Source organism: Aulonocara sp. 'chitande type north' Nkhata Bay, linkage group LG16, assembly GCF_057382095.1.
Source record: "Aulonocara sp. 'chitande type north' Nkhata Bay isolate Kocher_YH1m ecotype deep benthic linkage group LG16, A_spYH_male_GT1.1, whole genome shotgun sequence".
Classification (NCBI taxonomy): Eukaryota; Metazoa; Chordata; class Actinopteri; order Cichliformes; family Cichlidae; genus Aulonocara; species Aulonocara sp. 'chitande type north' Nkhata Bay.
Genome location: NC_141359.1, coordinates 30458418 through 30477782, shown reverse-complemented (window position 1 = coordinate 30477782; position 19365 = coordinate 30458418). Strand labels below are relative to the sequence as shown.

Genomic DNA, 19365 nt, shown 5'->3' with positions numbered 1-19365 from the left:
TGCTACAGTGTAGCACTCGCCGCATGTCACTGGAGAGTGGCATTAGTCGAACATCCCTTCGGCGGATATTAGCTACTCACAAATGGCACCCTTACAAACTCCAGCTACTGCAGCATCTCAACGAGGATGACCCAGATCGGCGCACAGAATTTGCAGAATGGGCAAAACAAAAATTGGAGCAGGACCCTCAGTTCACACAGAAGATTTTGTTCAGTGATGAGGCAAACTTTTATGTGAATGGTGAAGTTAACAAACAAAACCACCGCTATTGGTCTGACACTAACCCACATTGGATGGATCCCTTCAAGACTGTTGGAACAACAAAAGCGATGGTTTGGTGTGGTATATGGTGTACAACGATAGTGGGTCCATTCTTCATCAATGGAAACCTCAAGGCCACTGGATATTTGAAATTGCTACATGATGATGTGTTTCCTTCTTTATGCACTGAAGCTGGCACGTTCCCTGAGTTTTTCCAGCAAGATGGTGGACCACCACATTATGGGTGAAAGGTCCGAGCATTCCTAGATGAACAGTTTCCTGGAAAGTGGATTGGTCGTCATGGGCCAGTTGAATGGCCCCCAAGGTCTCCCGATCTGACCCCCTTAGACTTTTATCTTTCATCTGAAGGCAATTGTCCACGGTGTGAAGATACGAGATGTGCACCACCTGAAACTATGGATACTGCATGCCTGTGCTGGCATTTCTCCTGGAGTGTTGGTATCAGTGTGTGAAGAGTGGGAGAAGAGGGTTGCATTGACAATCCAACACAATGGGCAACACATTGAACACATTTTATAAGTGGTGAGAAACTTGTAAATAACTCATGAAAGAATAAAGTTAGGTTGAAACCAAGCACACCATTGTTTTTCTTGTGACATTACCAATACGTTTGATGTGTCACATGGCCCTCTTCCTATTGAAAAAAAAACCAAATTTGTATCCAAGATGGCCGACTTCTAAATGGCCACCATGGTCACCACCCATCTTGAGGAGTTTGCCCCCTCAGATATACTAATGTGCCACAAACAGGACTTTAATACCACCAACCATTCCCATTTTATTACGGTGTATCCATATAACTGGCCCACCCTGTACAGGGAGTGCAGAATTATTAGGCAAGTTGTATTTTTGAGGAATAATTTTATTATTGAACAACAACCATGTTCTCAATTAACCCAAAAAACTCATTAATATCAAAGCTGAATGTTTTTGAAAGTAGTTTTTAGTTTGTTTTTAGTTTTAGCTATTTTAGGGGGATATCTGTGTGTGCAGGTGACTATTACTGTGCATAATTATTAGGCAACTTAACAAAAAACAAATATATACCCATTTCAATTATTTATTTTTACCAGTGAAACCAATATAACATCTCCACATTCACAAATATACATTTCTGACATTCAAAAACAAAACAAAAACAAATCAGTGACCAATATAGCCACCTTTCTTTGCAAGGACACTCAAAAGCCTGCCATCCATGGATTCTGTCAGTGTTTTGATCTGTTCACCATCAACATTGCGTGCAGCAGCAACCACAGCCTCCCAGACACTGTTCAGAAAGGTGTACTGTTTTCCCTCCTTGTAAATCTCACATTTGATGATGGACCACAAGTTCTCAATGGGGTTCAGATCAGGTGAACAAGGAGGCCATGTCATTAGTTTTTCTTCTTTTATACCCTTTCTGTGGAGTACTGTGGAGGACACGTGTGATGGAGCATTGTCCTGCATGAAAATCATGTTTTTCTTGAAGGATGCAGACTTCTTCCTGTACCACTGCTTGAAGAAGGTGTCTTCCAGAAACTGGCAGTAGGACTGGGAGTTGAGCTTGACTCCATCCTCAACCTGAAAAGGCCCCACAAGCTCATCTTTGATGATACCAGCCCAAACCAGTACTCCACCTCCACCTTGCTGGCGTCTGAGTCGGACTGGAGCTCTCTGCCCTTTACCAATCCAGCCACGGGCCCATCCATCTGGCCCATCAAGACTCACTCTCATTTCATCAGTCCATAAAACCTTAGAAAAACCAGTCTTGAGATATTTCTTGGCCCAGTCTTGACGTTTCAGCTTGTGTGTCTTGTTCAGTGGTGGTCGTCTTTCAGCCTTTCTTACCTTGGCCATGTCTCTGAGTATTGCACACCTTGTGCTTTTGGGCACTCCAGTGATGTTGCAGCTCTGAAATTTGGCCAAACTGGTGGCAAGTGGCATCTTGGCAGCTGCACGCTTGACTTTTCTCAGTTCATGGGCAGTTATTTTGCGCCTTGGTTTTTCCACACGCTTCTTGCGACGCTGTTGACTATTTTGAATGAAAGGCTTGATTGTTCGATGATCACGCTTTAGAAGCTTTGCAATTTTGAGACTGCTGCATCCCTCTGCAAGATATCTCACTATTTTTGACTTTTCTGAGCCTGTCAAGTCCTTCTTTTGACCCATTTTGCCAAAGGAAAGGACGTTGCCTAATAATTATGCACACCTGATATAGGGTGTTGATGTCATTAGACCACACCCCTTCTCATTACAGAGATGCACATCACCTAATATGCTTAATTGGTAGTAGGCTTTCGAGCCTATACAAGTAAGCCTATACAAGTAAGACAACATGCATGAAGAGGATGATGTGGACAAAATACTAATTTGCCTAATAATTCTGCACTCCCTGTATATTGCTGCCATGTCACTAGCTGACAGTTCAAAGGTTTTAAAATTCATACAGTTTAGGAATTCTATATTTCTATTTCTTTATTTTCTACCACAGTCAAAGGAAAGCAATCTTATCCTGTCTTTAGCCTACAATACTTTTGAAGGAGCAAATTAATGTTTCTCTCTGAGAAAGAAAATTAACAACATTTATCGAGAATAAAAAGTCTCTTTTTTAAAAAAATGGGAAAAGTGTGCCATTTTAATAATTGTTCATTAAGGGATGGATTCTTACATGAGGAAATCAGACAACAGTTTGATAAATACACTGAACAAAAATATAAACGCAACACTTTTGTTTTTGCTCCCATTCCCCATGGGATGGACGTAGAGACCTAAAATTCATTCCAGATACACAATATAACCATCCCTCCCAAACAGTGGTCACAAATCAGTCCAAATGTGTGGTAGTGGGCACATCTGCTATATTGAGATAATCCATCCCACCTCACAGGTGTGCCACATCAGGATGCTGATCTGACATCATGAGTAGTGCACAGGTGTACCTCAGACTGCCCACAACAAAAGGCCACCCTGGAATGTGCAGTTTTTTGCGCTATTGGGGGTCTGGGGACCCAGAACCGGTCAGTATCTGGTGTGACCACCATTTGCCTCATGCAGTGCAACACATCGTCGCATGGAGTCTATCAGATTGTCAATTGTGGCCTGTGGAATGTTGGTCCACTCCACTTCAATGGCTGTGCGAGGTTGTTGGATATTCGTGGGAACTGGTACACGCTGTCGTATACGCCGGTCAAGCACATCCCGAACATGCTCAATGGGTGACATGTCCGGTGAGTATGCTGGCCATGCAAGAACTGGGACATTCTCAGCTGCCATCTGCCCTGAACAATGTGAACCATGATTCATCCGTGAAGCGCACACCTCTCCAACGTGCCAGACGCCATCGAATGTGAGCATTTGCCCACACAAGTCTGTTACGGCGACGAGCTGGAGTCAGGTCAAGACCCCGATGAGGACGACGGGCATGCAGTTGAGCGTCCCTGAGACGGTTTCTGACAGTTTGTGCAGAAATTGTTTGGTTGTGCAAACCAATTGTTCCAGCAGCTGTCTGGGTGGCTGGTCTCAGACGATCTTGGAGGTGAACCTGCTGGATGTGGAGGTCCTGGGCTGGTGTGGTTACACGAGGTCTGCGGTTGTGAGGCCGGTTGGATGTGCTGCCATATTCTCTGAAACGCCTGTGGAGACGGCTTATGGTTGAGAAATGAACATTCAATGCACGGGCGACAGATCTGGTTGACATTCCTGCTGTCAGCATGCCAATTGCACGCTCCCTCATTGCTTGTGGCATCTGTGGCATTTTGCTGTGAGACAAAACTGCACATTCCAGGGTGGCCTTTTGTTGTGGGCAGTCTGAGGTACACCTGTGCACTACTCATGATGTCAGATCAGCATCCTGATGTGGCACACCTGTGAGGTGGGATGGATTATCTCAATATAGCAGATGTGCCCACTACCACACATTTGGACTGATTTGTGACCACTGTTTGGGAGGGATGGTTATATTGTGTATCTGGAATGAATTTTAGGTCTCTACGTCCATCCCATGGGGAATGGGAGCAAAAACAAAAGTGTTGCGTTTATATTTTTGTTCAGTGTATATTACATTAATTTTATAAAAAGAATTTGCATTTTTGTTTAAAAAATGTCCCTTTGAAAAATTATTTCAAATGATAAAATGCTTTTACTACTTTAGCAATGTATTTGGGATCCTTGTTTTACTGAAAAATGAAGATGTTGCCAAAAATTCCATGTGCAACCTCCCCACTGATGCCCCACAGACTTTATGTAAACGTTTGACAGCTTCTGGGTCTGAAAGTGAAGTGCCTTAAACCTGTATTCTTTTAAATGGCCCCTGGAGGATGACGTCAAGGTCAAGTTCGTGCCCATCAAGTTTCAACATTGTAGCAACATTTACCTGTAATGAAACTCTTAGACTCGTGTTCCCCAACCCTGCATGAACATATAGTTTACAGGTATTTTTAAAAACAACAACAACAACAACAACAACAACAACAACAACAACAACAACAACAACAATAATAATAATAATAATAATAATAATAATAATAATAATAATAGTATTAAAATGTAATAAAATAATAAAAGTGTTAAAATGTTAAGAGAATTTAAAACAAATAGTTTAGTATTTACAGTTTGTGTAAAACTGTGCAGTGAGGATTTAAGTGGTTTGAAGTGACAGTGTGTAGAGTCCAGCAGTTGTAGTGAGTGTGTGATGGTGTGTGCAGAATGTCAGCAAGCCTGATGGCTTGTGTGTAGAAACTGTCTCTATGTCTGCTAGTGTTTCTGAATGCTCCTGAACTGACTGCCGGATGGCAGGAGTGTGAAAAGTCTGGGGCTGGGGTGGCTGGGATCAGAGAGAATCTGTTGCATCTTCCTCATGCATTGCTGTCTATAGAGATCCTGCATGGCTGGCCGTTCAGTCCTGGCGATCCACTGAGCTGATCTCACCACCCTCTGCAGAGCTTTGCGGTCCAGAGCGTTACAGCTGCCATACCAGGTGGTGATGCAGCTAGTCAGAATACTTTCAATGGTGCAACAGTAGACGTTTGAGTATTCTGGAGTTCATTCTGAGTCTTCTCAGGCGCCGTAGAAAACATCTTGCTTTTGTGATAACACCTCGCTGATGTTGATGCCTAGGAATCTGAAGCAGCTGACTCTCTCCATCTCTCCTCCTCTCTCCATGTCTGTGGTTCCAAAAAGACAGCTGGTAAAACTAAAATGTAGTGCTAAGGTTGCCCATTTGATGTTTTGCTCTATGCTGGCCTCTCTCTCATATAATAATAATAATAATAATAATAATATTAATGGATTACATTTATATAGCGCTTTTCAAGACCCTCAAAGCACTTTACAATTCCACTATTCATTCACGCTCACATTCACACACTGGTGGAGGCCAGCTACAGTTGTAGCCACAGCTGCCCTGGGGCAGACTGACAGAAGACTGGCGAGGCTGCCATATCGCGCCATCGCCAGTCAGAACTTTTTTTGTGTTGATTTGCATTAACTCAAAAAAACTTTTTATAGTAACTATATTTTATGATGCTCTTTAGTTTTGTAGTTGTTTTATCAATGAATTATCAATCATTTCTTTGCTTTTTGGTCTACTTTATTCTGTAAAAGTTACATAAGATTGGGGAACTTTTTTCATTAAATATCTCCGGTAAGGAGATATTTCTCCATTATAGACTATTATCTCTCACTTGGGTCCTCACATGTAAGCATCTTAAGGTTTTCTAATTAGTCAGTGACAAATATTTGTCTATTTCAATGTTACTGGCTGTTTACAAGGTGGGAATAATTTCATTTATGAAATAAGCTCTAGTATACATAGTTTTGACTGTTATTTTCAGTAAAGATGAGTGTTGTACACATTGACCTGAGGTTTATTTGAATACAAATATATTTAAAAATAACAAATGCCCACAGAAAATATTTTTCTTTGTTCCTTAGTGCCTGATGTTAGTGGACTTCGAGCAGAGAGTTTAGCCCACAGTTACATCAGCCTGGAGACTGCTGCTCCCTGAGCATCACAAACACAATTAATGTCCTGGGGATAAAGGAGTGCCCTGGACTAATGACCCTGAGGCCTAATCATCATGTTTACTTGATAATCTTTTAGTATATTTTTATCTTCTGTTAGAAATAACATGCTAATCACATGTGCATGGAGTTGTTGTGAAAGAAAGGTCTCCAGAAAGATTGTTTGTTTTATTTCAACATATACACACAAATCAGTCATGCATGATGTTTACATCTTTAACTGAAGTCAGGGCTCTGACAGACAAAAGTTTACATAAATGTGGTCATTTATTCTTGATATTATCATTGTTATTAATACTCAGGGGATTAAACATGCAACATTTCAGATTGGACATGCAACCTCTAATTTCCTCTGACCGTGGTTCAGGGGGTTGGGAAGCTCATCTGTAACCGGAAGGTTGCCGGTTTGATCCCCAGCTCCCTCTGTCCTGGTCGTTGTGCCCCTGGGCAAGACACTTTACCCTACCGCCTACTGGTATTGGCCAGAGAGGCTAATGGCGCAAAATGGCAGCCTCTCTTCTGTCAGTCTGCCCCAGGGCAGCTGTGGCCACAACTGTCGTTTGCCTGCACCAGTGTGTGAATGTGAGAGTGAATGAACAGTGGAATTGTACAGCGCTTTGGGTGCCTTGAAAAGTGCTATATAAATGCAATCCATTATTATTATTACTCGTTACTTCAGTAATGAGTAATCTAACTAATTACTATTTCTATTGTTACAACGCTGTTACCTTTACTAACAAGAGACCTGCAGGTATCAGGCTTGGGATGTTCTCCTTTATAGTGGACAGAAATTATTTTTTGGAGTGGCACAAATCATTTGTGTGGCATCTTATTTAATGAAGAACACCTGATTGTTATGTAAATAGTTTGAAATGATTATTTAAAAAAAAAAGGTAGAAGGTAAATGGCTGCAAATAACTTTGTTTGCAAAAATTGTGCATAGGATTTTAAAATTTACAGTTTATATTTACATTTAAAGTTATGAAATATGATTCATTAAACATGTTTGTAGTTGTTAGAGTAAAAAGTATAACTTTTTCTATTCTGAGTTTATGTTTTTTTCTGATTTTAGATCAGTTGTGCTAATACAGTATGTCAAACTGAAAACATAAATGGAATTTATGTTTTCGCGAGGTTGTGCTGAAAAGAATGATACCAAACAAGGGAAAGTAAATAGTTTTTAAAGGTGAAATGTAGAGGGAAAATCAAAAGTAGTCATTGGTGGTTCAGGCCGAGCTGGATCGGATAGCGGTGTAGAGGTGGCAGAGGCTGGACCAGGCGAGGATGGTGCTGGACCAGACGGCGGCGTGGCAGCTGTGGATGGTGACGCTGCAGGTGACTGTGTGAAAGCTGCAGGCGATGGAGCAGGTGTTGGCACTGAAGGCAAGGGTGTTGTAGCAGTTGCCGGAAGAACTGCAGGCGACGATGAGGAAACCGTAGGTGATGGAGCAGTTGGTGGCACTGCAGGCAACGCTGATGGCTGGACGGGCTCCTCGGACCCTCCAGCATAGGCAGACACAGGGCCAGCAGCCATGAGGGCTCTGGCAGACACAAAACAGAACCAGCAGGTTTAGGGGACCCCTGGCAGGGACAGAACAGTACCAACAGGTGCGCAGGTCTCTGGCGGGGACAAAACAGAATCAGCAGGTGCGCAGGGAGCTCTGGCAGGTTTGATGCTGACTGGAGCTGAGTAGCACATTGGTTTGGCTCAGGCAGCGACAGCAGGGTGCAGTCCTCTGCTGGCTGAAACAGTTTTCCAACACACCCAACAGAGGATGAAGGTGGATGAGTGAACTCACTAGAGCTCTCAGCGAGTGCTGACGGCTGAGACTGCTCAGTTGAGTTCCCAGGTGAAGCTGCTAGCGTCTTAACCTCTAGGGGTCCAGAGTTGGCTGGTGGCTGACACCCAGCCCTGGAGGAAGTAACTGTCTCTATGAAGGCCAGCTTTAGAGAACCAGCAGATGTTATTGTATAGTGTTCCCTGCTTAGGATGAGATGGTGAGGATGGTGGCTGAATCAATGAGTGGGCTGACAGCTGAGCTAGCCGCAACTGAACAGGGGACTGAGGCAGCAGCAGCTGAACAGGGGACTGAGCCAGCGGCAATTGAAGTAATGGTTGAGGTGAAAATGGTGGTGGAGTTAGCGACTGAGCTACAGGTAGCGGGGCTGAAGACTGAGATACAGAGAGCAGAGCTAAGGGCTGACCTACAGGGAGCAGAGAGGATTGTGGTGGAGGTGTAACAGGAGGTGGAGTGGCTGACTGGATGGGTGACAACACTGGAGGCCGAACTGGTGGTAGCTGAGCAGGTGAGACTGCAGACTGAGCTAGTGGCAGCTGAACAGGAGGTTTGGGAGACTGAGCTGAGGGTAGCTGAGCCGGGGATTGATTAGGTGATAAATCAATCCCATGTCTTTTGCTGTACAAAACACAACCCCAATAAGTAATCAGTCCTACAGTTCAAATCAGAAATATTGTCCGTCCTACTCACCACAGCCAGCCGCTCTGAAATCCCGGGATCCGACTGTGGCGAGGGGCGTCTTCCTGTTCGAAAGCTGGGGCGACGGGCCCGGCAGAATATCCTCCGTCGGGCCAAGTAGCAAAACATTAGTTGCTAGACGAGAAGTGGGGGCGGGGAAACAAGGTGAAGCTTGTCCAGAAAGAAACCCTGTGCGAGCGGGTGAAGTAAGTAAGTAAGTAAAGTTTATTTATTAAGTGCTTTTCACAGACAGGCAGTCACAAACCACTGTACACAAATATTAAAATAAACAATACAATCAATAGACATTATACACCATGTAAAAGGTTAAATGTATGATGCAAAAAAATATAAATAAAGTAGATCAACAAAAGGCTTGTTTGAACAGAAAAGTTTTTAACTTCTTTTTAAAAGAATCAAGAAAACTTAATTGTAGTAGTAAACTGTTCCACAGCCTTGGTGCAACAGGCTGAAAGTGTCATGATCCTTGGTCTTTTGACACAGCGTTTTGTGTTTTCTATTGTTGTGTTGTATTTTGGTTCTGGTTTTCTATTTCTTTAGGTTTTGTTCTTCCTCAGTTTAGTGTTTAGTCTTTTCTGCCTGTGTATTCCTGTGTCAAGTCCGCGTTTCTTAGTCTGTGTTTTTGCATGTGTGAGTTTCTGTTTTATTTTGTAGGTCTGTGTCCCTCGTCAGTGTTTCTAGGTTCACTCCCCTTGTCTCGTTATGTCCAATTACTCCCAGCCGTGCCTCCCTCCTTTTTCCCATTCCCTGATTGCCCTGTGTGTATTTAAGCCCTGTGTTTTCTTGTGTGCGTTGCTGGTTCGTCTGGGTATCTCCCTCCGTCATCGCTGGTTGTCTTTCTATGTCTCCCTGCGTCTCTAAGTTTCAGGTTTGTTTTCTATGCTTAGTTTTTCCCAGTTTAGGTTTTACTCAGTTCTGTTTTTCCGCCACCCTCACCTTTGTTTGTACATTACTCTCCTTAAATAAACCTAGATCCCACCAGCAAGTGCCTGCATCTTGGGCCCTTCATTAAGCGTGACAGAAAGGCTCTGTCCCCTTTTGTCTTCAGTCGTGTACGGGGAACAACCAACAGACTCTGAGTCTGTGAGCGGAGATGACGAGCATTAGTGTATTTTATAAGAAGCTTTGATAAATAATCTGGGGCCTGGCCATTTAGTGCTCTGTATGTTAAAACAAGAATTTTAAAGTGAATTCTAAACTCTATTGGGAGCCAATGTAAAGACTATAAGATGGGAGTAATGTGAGCACGTTTGGTAGAACGAGTTAGTAGTCTGGCTGCTGCATTTTGTATTGCCTGGAGGCGAGAGAGAGAGATTTATCCAAGTGTGGTAGCACGAGGTGGGAATAAAATAAATACTCTTCACAGTTTGAGAGACAACGACACCCTGGGAATTTCACCCAGAAAATACTAGAAGTAACACTAATCATCAGAAAGGCGCTTAGGTTTGTTTATATTCAGTGCAGAGATGAGGTTCAATGATAAAACAGTTTAACAATTTATTTATAATTATTTAAAACAGCATATAAAAGCACAATCATAAATATAAATATACAAACATTCTAAAAAAAGAACATTCAGAGCCGAGGCTTACCAGTGGAGGGGCCGGGATACCATGCACCAACTCAAAAAAAGAAAAGAAAACCCACCCATACACCATTGCAGCAGACTATCACCCACTCACACTAATAAACTAAAAAAAAGACAGGTGTGTAACACTCAAGATCCCGCCACCAAGGCACCCCCAGTCTCCTACACGTCAGGCCCTCCGCATCTGAATAAAAGAAAAAAAGAAAATTATAATATATTACAACAAAACCAATATGCAGCACTTGGGGATAACCCAACTGCAGGACCACACTGGTGATCCGCAGCTAGAAAAAGGGCCTCCCACCAGTGGCGTAACAAAAACCCAAACTACAAATCAAAACAACTGAAAAACAAACATACAACCTAAATAAAACTTTGGACGGAATCGCCGTATTGCTCCAACTTGCCGTCTGCCCGACTATAAGTTAATCATCCAGTCAATCAATGTGCACGCCAGCCAACTCCCGTAGCCGGCATGCATGTGGCCGCTGTCCACGCCGACGTCCAGTAAGGCTACTGGTCCCTCACTAAGGCCCACACTTCCAAGTAAACAGCGTCACGAATCATGAACGGAGTGGCTCATAGGAGGCTTCTACAGCTATGACCAGCCGCGATGAAGGCTTCAGAAGGGTAATCCGCAAATGATCTCTGTAACACCAAGGGAAGTCAGGTGACCAAAAAGGAGATTACAGGTAAGCGATTCAGGAATGCTCAAATGGCCACTATTTATACTAGTGCCCCCCTAATGCGCCAGGCCGAAAGTGGGTTGAACCAAGACATAACATTCATCCTGCCACACAAGCTAGTGAACAGGGAATTACAGTAATCTAACCGTGATGATACAAATGCATGAATGAGTTTTACCAGTTCAGCTGAAGACACCTTATGTCGCAGTTTAGAGATGTTTCTTAAATGATAGAAACAGGAATGAGACAAAGATTTTACATGAGAGTCAACGCCCAGAGAAGAGTCAAATATTACTCCAAGATTTCGATTATTTGACTTGACAGAAGGACAGAAAGTGGCAAGAACCTGACTAATTTTAAAATGTAGCTCAGGAGGAGCTATGATCATGGTCTCGGTCTTGTTAGTATTTAGAACGAGGTAGTTGCTTGAAAGCCAATCAGAAACTTGAGTTAAGCACTGGACTAAGGTGGACAGCCTATCCAGCTGATGAGGCTTAAAGGACATATGCAGCTGAATGTCATCAGCATAAAAATGATAGGTCGCATATAAAAAGAAAATAATAATGGACCTAAAACTTAACCCTGTGGAACCCCACAGGTCTGTGCAGCAATGTCAGAGGTGAACCTGTCAGTCCTAACAGAAAAGGGCCTATCTGATAAATAGGAAGAAAACCAGTCTAGGGCAGAGCCAGATATACGAGCCAAAACCTTAAGCCTGTTAAGTAGCATTTTGTGGTCAATGGTATCAAAGGCTGCGCTAAGATCAAGCAAAATGATCCCAGAACAATACCCTGCATCAGATGCCATTAATAGATCATTATAGACTTTTAAGAGAGCGGTCTCTGTAGAGTGCTGCTTTTGAAAGCCAGACTGACAAGCAGTGTTGGGTAAGTTACTTTAAAATAGTAACTTAGTTACATTACTAGTTACTTCTCTCAAAAGTAACTCAGTTACTCCAAGTTACTCGTTACTCTTTCAAAGTAACTAGTTACTAGGGAAAGTAACTTTGGTTTTACTCAGAATTCTCTTGTTAATGTGTTGCTTCCATAACTTTGCCAGTCTTCTAGCTTGTTTACTTGCCACAAGTGCACTGTGCCACCTACCAATAGACAGGAAAAGATAATGTGCATATTTCCACGAGAGAAATCCCACGCCTGGACCGTCGTTGACCGCCGCCATGATTCTAGCCTACGTCACAGTGTCATGTGCGCCTTTTACATCCAACACAAAAACTGCAGTCGTGGTGCTTTCGATTGTACTCAGAACTCGGAAATTCTGCCTTCTGAATAGGAAGATGTTGGTAACACCAGACTGCAGATGAGCTGCATACAGGGCTGGACTGGGACAGAAAATTGGCCCGGACATTTTGACTAGAGACCGGCCCACCATTATAGGAAAAATCATAAAGCCTTTGAATGAAAACAAACGCTGTTGTGACAGTGATGTACACTGTTTTGATGGTATATATGTATCAATCGTTTGTTGTAAGACTCAGATAATTATTTTTTAAAAGCTAGACATTTTAAATGAGAATAAGATAGAAAAGTATTTCTTTGTGCCCCCCTCTCCCTGTTAATGCCCTACCTGGCCCCCCTGGCAAAACTTTGCTAGACCCGCCCCTGCACAGTTACCAGCTGTCAGCTACCTAAAAAAGGATCCTGGTGTTATTTGTCTCTCAGAAACAGTTCATAACTTCCCTTCAACTCATTCATGTTAACTAAAAGGTAAACCTGTTTCTCCATCACCTGTTCAGCTCTGATGATTCAGTAAGGACATCTCCTGGTTTCATCTTCATGTTTCCCTCTCACCAGATAACCAAACCATATCATGACCAGCAGCTTTTTTGCAGCTGTGGCTCCAGCAAACATCAGCTGATACTAGAAATTAATATTTAATAAATTCTAACAACAGCTGATCAAGCTTAAACGTGCTGCTGTTGTTTAGCGCGACATCAGCTGGTTTCCTCTTTCGGTGCAAAGTGGGCGATAAACAAACAAGAGAGCCGATCAGCTGATCACTGATCAGTTTTCATGATTGAAGTAGAAACGGGAAAGGGAGGGGGAGAGGATGAGAGAAGCAGAGGCAGCTGTGCAGCGTAAAGACAGAATAACTCCAGCTTTGTGCCTTTTTCATTGTAGCTGAATTACGGGACAAACTCTGTTCCTTTTCACCTCAATAAGAAACGCGTAATATTTTCTCTGAATACCAGACGGGACGGTTGACAACTCTAATAACTTATGAACAAAATAAAGTTCAACATCATTAACTTCATAGCACCCACCCAGCTGACAGAAAAAGTCAGCATAACGAAAATAAACTCCACCTAAACTTCGTTTATATCTGACCCAGAGAGACTGCAGGTCATAACTTCTTACCTGAAGTTCAGTACACACTTGGACCGGCGGCCGCCTCGGGTCTCTTTTCCTTCTGCATCCCCTTTCTCCAGCCCGAGAACGTGTTGCTTTCTCTCATCCACCTGCTAATGTTATTGAATCTGTGGAAGCTCCGCGATAGCCACCACACGAAGTAACGAGTAACGACCCTATCTAAATCCCAGTAACGACTAACGCGTTCCTGATTTTGGCATAATAACTAGTTACCGTGCTCGTTACCACAATAATAACGTAGTTACTGTAACGCGTTACTTAATAACGCGTTAGTCCCAACACTGCTGACAAGGGTCAAAAATGTGTAATTTACATAATAGGGACCTGAACTGATTTTCAACAATTTTTTCTAGTAATATACTTAAAAAATGGCCATTTTGAAACAGGTCAATAATTACTAGTGGAGCTAGGATCAAGATTCTGTTTCTTTTAATAGAATAATAGAAGTGAGCTGAATAACCAGAGGAGACCCAATACTAAGCGCTGTAGCCGATTAGCTATGGCTTGGCGAAATTCTTCCCCCTCGTGCTCCAGCCATAAGTTGATTAATCTATCCACCGAGTAAATGATATCCTCCCAGAGATTCTCGGGCGGGTCGAATGCTCCTGGGTCCATTGTGGCTGGTTCATACTGTCACATCCGCAGTGGCAGACGAGTGGAGGTTGGAAGTAGGATCCAAGATGCATGAGATGGTGATAGAACAAACAACAAAGGAGGTAAACTGAACAAACTCACATAAGACAAGGACCTTCAGAATAAAACAGGAAACTAAAAGACACAGGACCAGACAAGACACACGAGCAGACACAGTGACACCATGTACAGACAGAGGGAACATAGGCAGGCATAAAACAAAACTCTTAACACATAGCAAACCTAAACAAAAGACATAGCAGAATATTTTGTAGGTCTGTGTCCCTCTGTGTCCATGCGTCTCTAAGTTTCAGGTTTGTTCTGAGTCGTCATATATATCTATATCTATCTATCGATCTATCGATATATCTATATATATATCGATATATCTATATATATCTCTCTCTGATCCATCTCATTGACTGTATGATATTAAGCAGAAAATAGGAAAGTCAAGTTAGATTTTTTTTCATTTGTGCTGGCTGCTTGGAAAATGTTGCAGCTTTAAAATACATGTATTTTGTAATAATATTGTTCTGGTACCTCTTGATATGTGTGGCCAACACAGTCCTTATTGTGGTCATACATGTGGACAGAAGACTGCATGAGCCAATGTATATACTGCTCAGCAATTTATGCGAGAATGAAATAAATGGCAGCACATCACTGTATCCTTTTCTGCTCTCACAGATGTTTTCAGACAGTCATGAAGTGACCCTGCCATGGTGTTTTCTGCAGATGTGTTGTTTATACACAGGTGCACCTGCTGAGTTTAACAGCCATGGCCAATGACAGATATGTCTCAATCTGTCATCCATTACACTATAATGTCATTATGAAGACAGAGATCATTCTGCTTGTGTGGGTTTTTTCATTTCTTATTTTCATACTCTCATTTTCATTCATCTTTAGTTTGAAGTTTTGTGGAAATATTGTTGATAATGTGTATTGTGACCACTTTCATGTTCAGCTTCAGTCCAAGGCTTTATATCTATCATATTCTTTGTCATAATTTCATACCTTTCAGTCTCTTATGTGAAGATTTTGAGAGTTTGTCGAAAAACAATTCAAGAAAACAAGCAGAAAGCTGTGACTACTTGCACCCATCAGATCGTCTCTGTGTCAAACCTGTTTGTTGGGTGTATTTGTTACTCTATTGACTTCAGGTTTTTAGTTTCTCTGGTACCAGATGAAGTCCGTACAATCTTGGCTATATACCTCCTCATTTGTCAACCAATGCTCACCCCATTTATGTATGGATTTAATTTGCCAAAGATAAGGCAATCATGTAAAAGTTTTCTGTTTCTGAGAAAATAAATGTCTTTGTTCAGTAAAATACAGTCTCTGTTGTCTGGTGCAGAAACATAAAGCAACTGATTTCAGTGTCTACACACACACACTTAACACCTGATGTTCGGCCCCGGGCTGCTTTACTAATTGTGACATGAAATTATTTCATTGGTCAGTGTACATTACCTTTGGAACACCAGATGTGATATGAAAGTGGTAAGAGATTTCATCACTAAGTTTTAATTGAGGACAATGGAAATGTTGCAAGATAGTAAGTAGCACATTACATTCAGCATGCAATTATTCTCAGCTTTGCTCTTTGGCAATGGACAACATGGCAGCAATGCCACTATGTGACATGCTCAACACAAGCTCTCTAAATTTTGAGGGGACCACTAAATCAGGAGCACTGTCTACTTTTACCCCTTTAACTACACAGGCCCACTTCAACAGCATACTAGGGTGTCCTGGTGCCACATGCACCCTATGGACAAATGGTGGTTTGCACAGAAGTCCATGAGCAGAACACAGTTCAGGTTCAGGTCGGGCAGGCTGTTTCTCCCATTCACACCCTTCCAAGTCACACTGTCTTTGCCAATATGAACATTGAAATCTCCCAGTTGGACAACAGATTCACCAGGTGAAGCACACACAAGGACCCCACCCAGGGACTCAAAGAAGGCCAGGTACTCTGTGTCAAGGAACAGGTTGTCCCCGACCTGAATGACAGTTCAAAGGCACACGGAACAAACCCAGCTATCCTTAGCTGCCACCCGGCATGCAGAACAACTGATACCTATGGTGCATCGTGGTATTGGGCCTACAGGAGGGTGATCCCATGTCCTTCTTCGGGCTGCACCTGGTGAAAGAGCTAAGGCTAAGGCACCTTCCCCAGGCCTGGTTCCAGTGAGGGGCCCTGGTAACTCTATCCTGGCCAGGTTAAACTGTTCTCTTGATGTTGTGCTCATAGGGGTTCCCCGCCCAACAACATAGCTCCTGAGATCCCTGGGACACACAAACCTCTCCACCACGATAAGATAGTGATTAACAGAGGGGGCTACTGTTATCTTTTGATAAGTGTTTTTCTACTACATGTTGACAACATTTTGACTCGCTTTAGCAATTTACAATTTCAACATTTATCATAATTTTTTGACAATGTCATAAATGGTTGTTTTTTTTTAAACACACGGCAACAACTTGAAAATGACAAAGTAAATTGAGACTTTGATGAAATATACACTGTAAGCACAGGTGTACTGTGCTGATTGTCAGTTTTGCTCTCCCCGACTATGGCAAAGAATGACTCTACTTTGAGAAGGTACAAATCTCTGGATTTTATTTTTCTAATGAAATCATGCAAAATTATACACCTGGGTTGGGAAAAATAAGTGTATTTGATAGCTCCAGAACTGTCCAGCATTTTTACCTAAACTAAACTCAAACATGTTTTAAAGACAACTGGAATGAAGAGTGGCACAGATGTATAGTGAGGGTGCACTGGGAGTGTCTGGTAAAGGCCCCAACCTTTGAGATCTTCAATTTGACTTTGATGGTGTCAGGATCTCAACTTAAATGATATGGTTTTGTTGGCTTGTATATTTGACAGTTGAGTTCAGTGGGTCATAGTATAACGTAAAATTAGACTGCTGGACTGTTCAAAAAATTTTATGGTGAAATTTTAAATTTTCCTTAAGAACAAGAAAAAGGTATCTTGATTTCTTTGATGTAATAATTTTACAATGTATATTATTTAACACAAAAAAAAAGTGAGAAATAACTTTCAAAAGAAAAGAATGCCATTAATTGGATCTCCCCCTCCAACTCCTCCTCCTCTGTGTTGCAGCTATAAATATTAGCAGAAGCTTATTTTTGTCTTGTTCAACCTGGAAGGAAGCAGCTGAGTTTATTGTTATGTGTTCTTAATATGTAAGAATCTGTGTAATTGAATCTTAAATCGTTTAAAGTATAAAACTACTTGCTGTTTGTTTTTGATTGCTAATGTGGACATTGTACAACAGGTGCAACAGCTGCTGAGAAGGATCGTGCCTTAATCAGGTAACACGTGTGAGTAAAACAGCATTTGAACATCATAGTAGAAACGTTTCTCAGCTATATTGATGTCTGGTATTTCTTTCCATATATCTAATGAATATAACATATAATTATTACTGATCTATCTTATTCACACTGTCATATTATGGAGAAAATGGGAAACTCAAGTGAGACTGTATCATTTGTGCTGGCTGCTTATGGAAATGTGGGAGAGTTAAAACACCTTTATTTCATTATAATACTGATATGGTATTTCTCAATATGTGTGGCCAACACAGTTCTTATTGTGGTCATACGTCTGGACAGAAGACTGCATGAGCCAATGTATATACTACTTTGTAATTTATGTTTGAGTGAAATAAATGGCAGCACATCACTGTATCCTCTTTTGCTCTCACAGATGTTTTCAGACAGCCACGAGGTGACTGTGCCGTGGTGTTTTCTGCAGATGTTTTGTTTGTACACAAGTGCTTCTGTTGAGATTTGTAGTTTAGCAGCCATGGCCTATGACAGATATATCTCAATCTGTAATCCATTCACCTATAATGTTATTATGAACACAGACAGAGTTTTTTTGATGATTCTGCTTGTGTGGGTGTATTCATTTCTTAGTGTTATTTTCTCATATTCATTCATCTTCAGTTTGAAGTTTTGTGGAAATATTATTCACAGCGTGTATTGTGACCACCAATTAATAATTAGACTTTCATGTGCAGTTCCAATCCAAAGCTTTATTTCTGACATATCCTTTGCCATTGTGAGTGCTTTCATACCCTTCAGTCTCATTTCATTTTCTTACCTGAGGATTTTGAGAGTTTGTCAAAAAACATCAAAAGAAAACAAGCAGAAAGCTGTGACTACTTGCACTCCTCAGATCATCTCTGTGTCAAACCTGTGTGTCGGGTGCATTTGTTACTTTATTGACTTCAGGTTTTTAGTTTCTCGGGTACCAGATGAAGTTCGTATAATTTTGCCTATGTATGTCCTCATTTTTCAACCTATGCTCACCCCATTTATGTATGGATTTAATTTGCCAAAGATAAGGCAATCATATCAAAGGTTTCTGTTTGAGAGAAAATAAATGTCTTTGTTTAAAATGAGGCTCTTTCAGAGCATCTTTGCTCTGTAGGAGAATAACATTCAGCAGATATATTTGAATTTTAAAAAACATGCAATACTTTAAAGTAAAATTGCAAAAGCTACTTTGCAACATGTAATTCTAAACAAAGCAATTTATTAAACACTCCAAAATTGTGTCTTTTTTTAAATTTATTTTAACTACCAGGCTCAGGTCACAGTGTAACCCTCTATAGTATTGTATTGCTCTTAATCAGGAAACAAAATACTCCAAAGGCCAAAGATGTGATATTCAACCCCTTTTCATGAAGTTCCACATAGAACACAGGAACACATAGGCCTACAATCACAATACAGATTAACTCATGCATGAACATACAAACAGAACCCCAGTTATTTTGTAATGAGAAAATCAAAGAACTGGATTTCTTTGCCTAGTGCCAATTCCACAACAGCGATAATGTGGCAGCTGCATGAGGCTCTAGTTCCAAAGTGGTTGCTGCCTGTAGTAATGGTAATCCCTGAATGAGATAGTGGGCACTAAATTTCACTATATGTTTAGATTAGTTTTGGTAGGACAAGCATAGTGCAGTTATAAAATCAGCTAAAGCAAAGACTGAGGTGTGGGAGGCCATGGAATAAGACGTAGGGCCTACTGGGTGCAATCTTTGCAAAATTTAAGTTCACTCAGGAGAAGAAAACAGTCCTCTACTCAGACAGAGAATAGTGCTGGTCGGGTGCCACTTACTTTAAATTAAGATACTAAGATAGCAACAGACTCTGTGAGGGCCAATCTGCTCCACTGTGTCACTCAATTCTGGCCACACGGACAGGATTTGACCAACCTGCAGACAGCACATCATCAA

The 19365-nt window shown here is 41.6% G+C and overlaps 1 protein-coding gene and 1 pseudogene across 1 annotated transcript; both read left to right on the top strand.

Annotated features, from left to right (window-relative positions):
* The first annotated feature begins 14009 nt into the window (after nucleotides 1-14009).
* On the top strand, nucleotides 14010-15394 carry LOC147311818 (olfactory receptor 4E1-like; annotated as a pseudogene).
* Nucleotides 15395-17567: 2173 nt separating this feature from the next.
* On the top strand, nucleotides 17568-18503 carry LOC147311817 (olfactory receptor 11A1-like). Its single transcript, XM_086266853.1, has one exon. The coding sequence runs from the start codon at nucleotides 17568-17570 to the stop codon at nucleotides 18501-18503; it is 936 nt and encodes a 311-aa protein (XP_086122979.1).
* The last annotated feature ends 862 nt before the right edge of the window (nucleotides 18504-19365 follow it).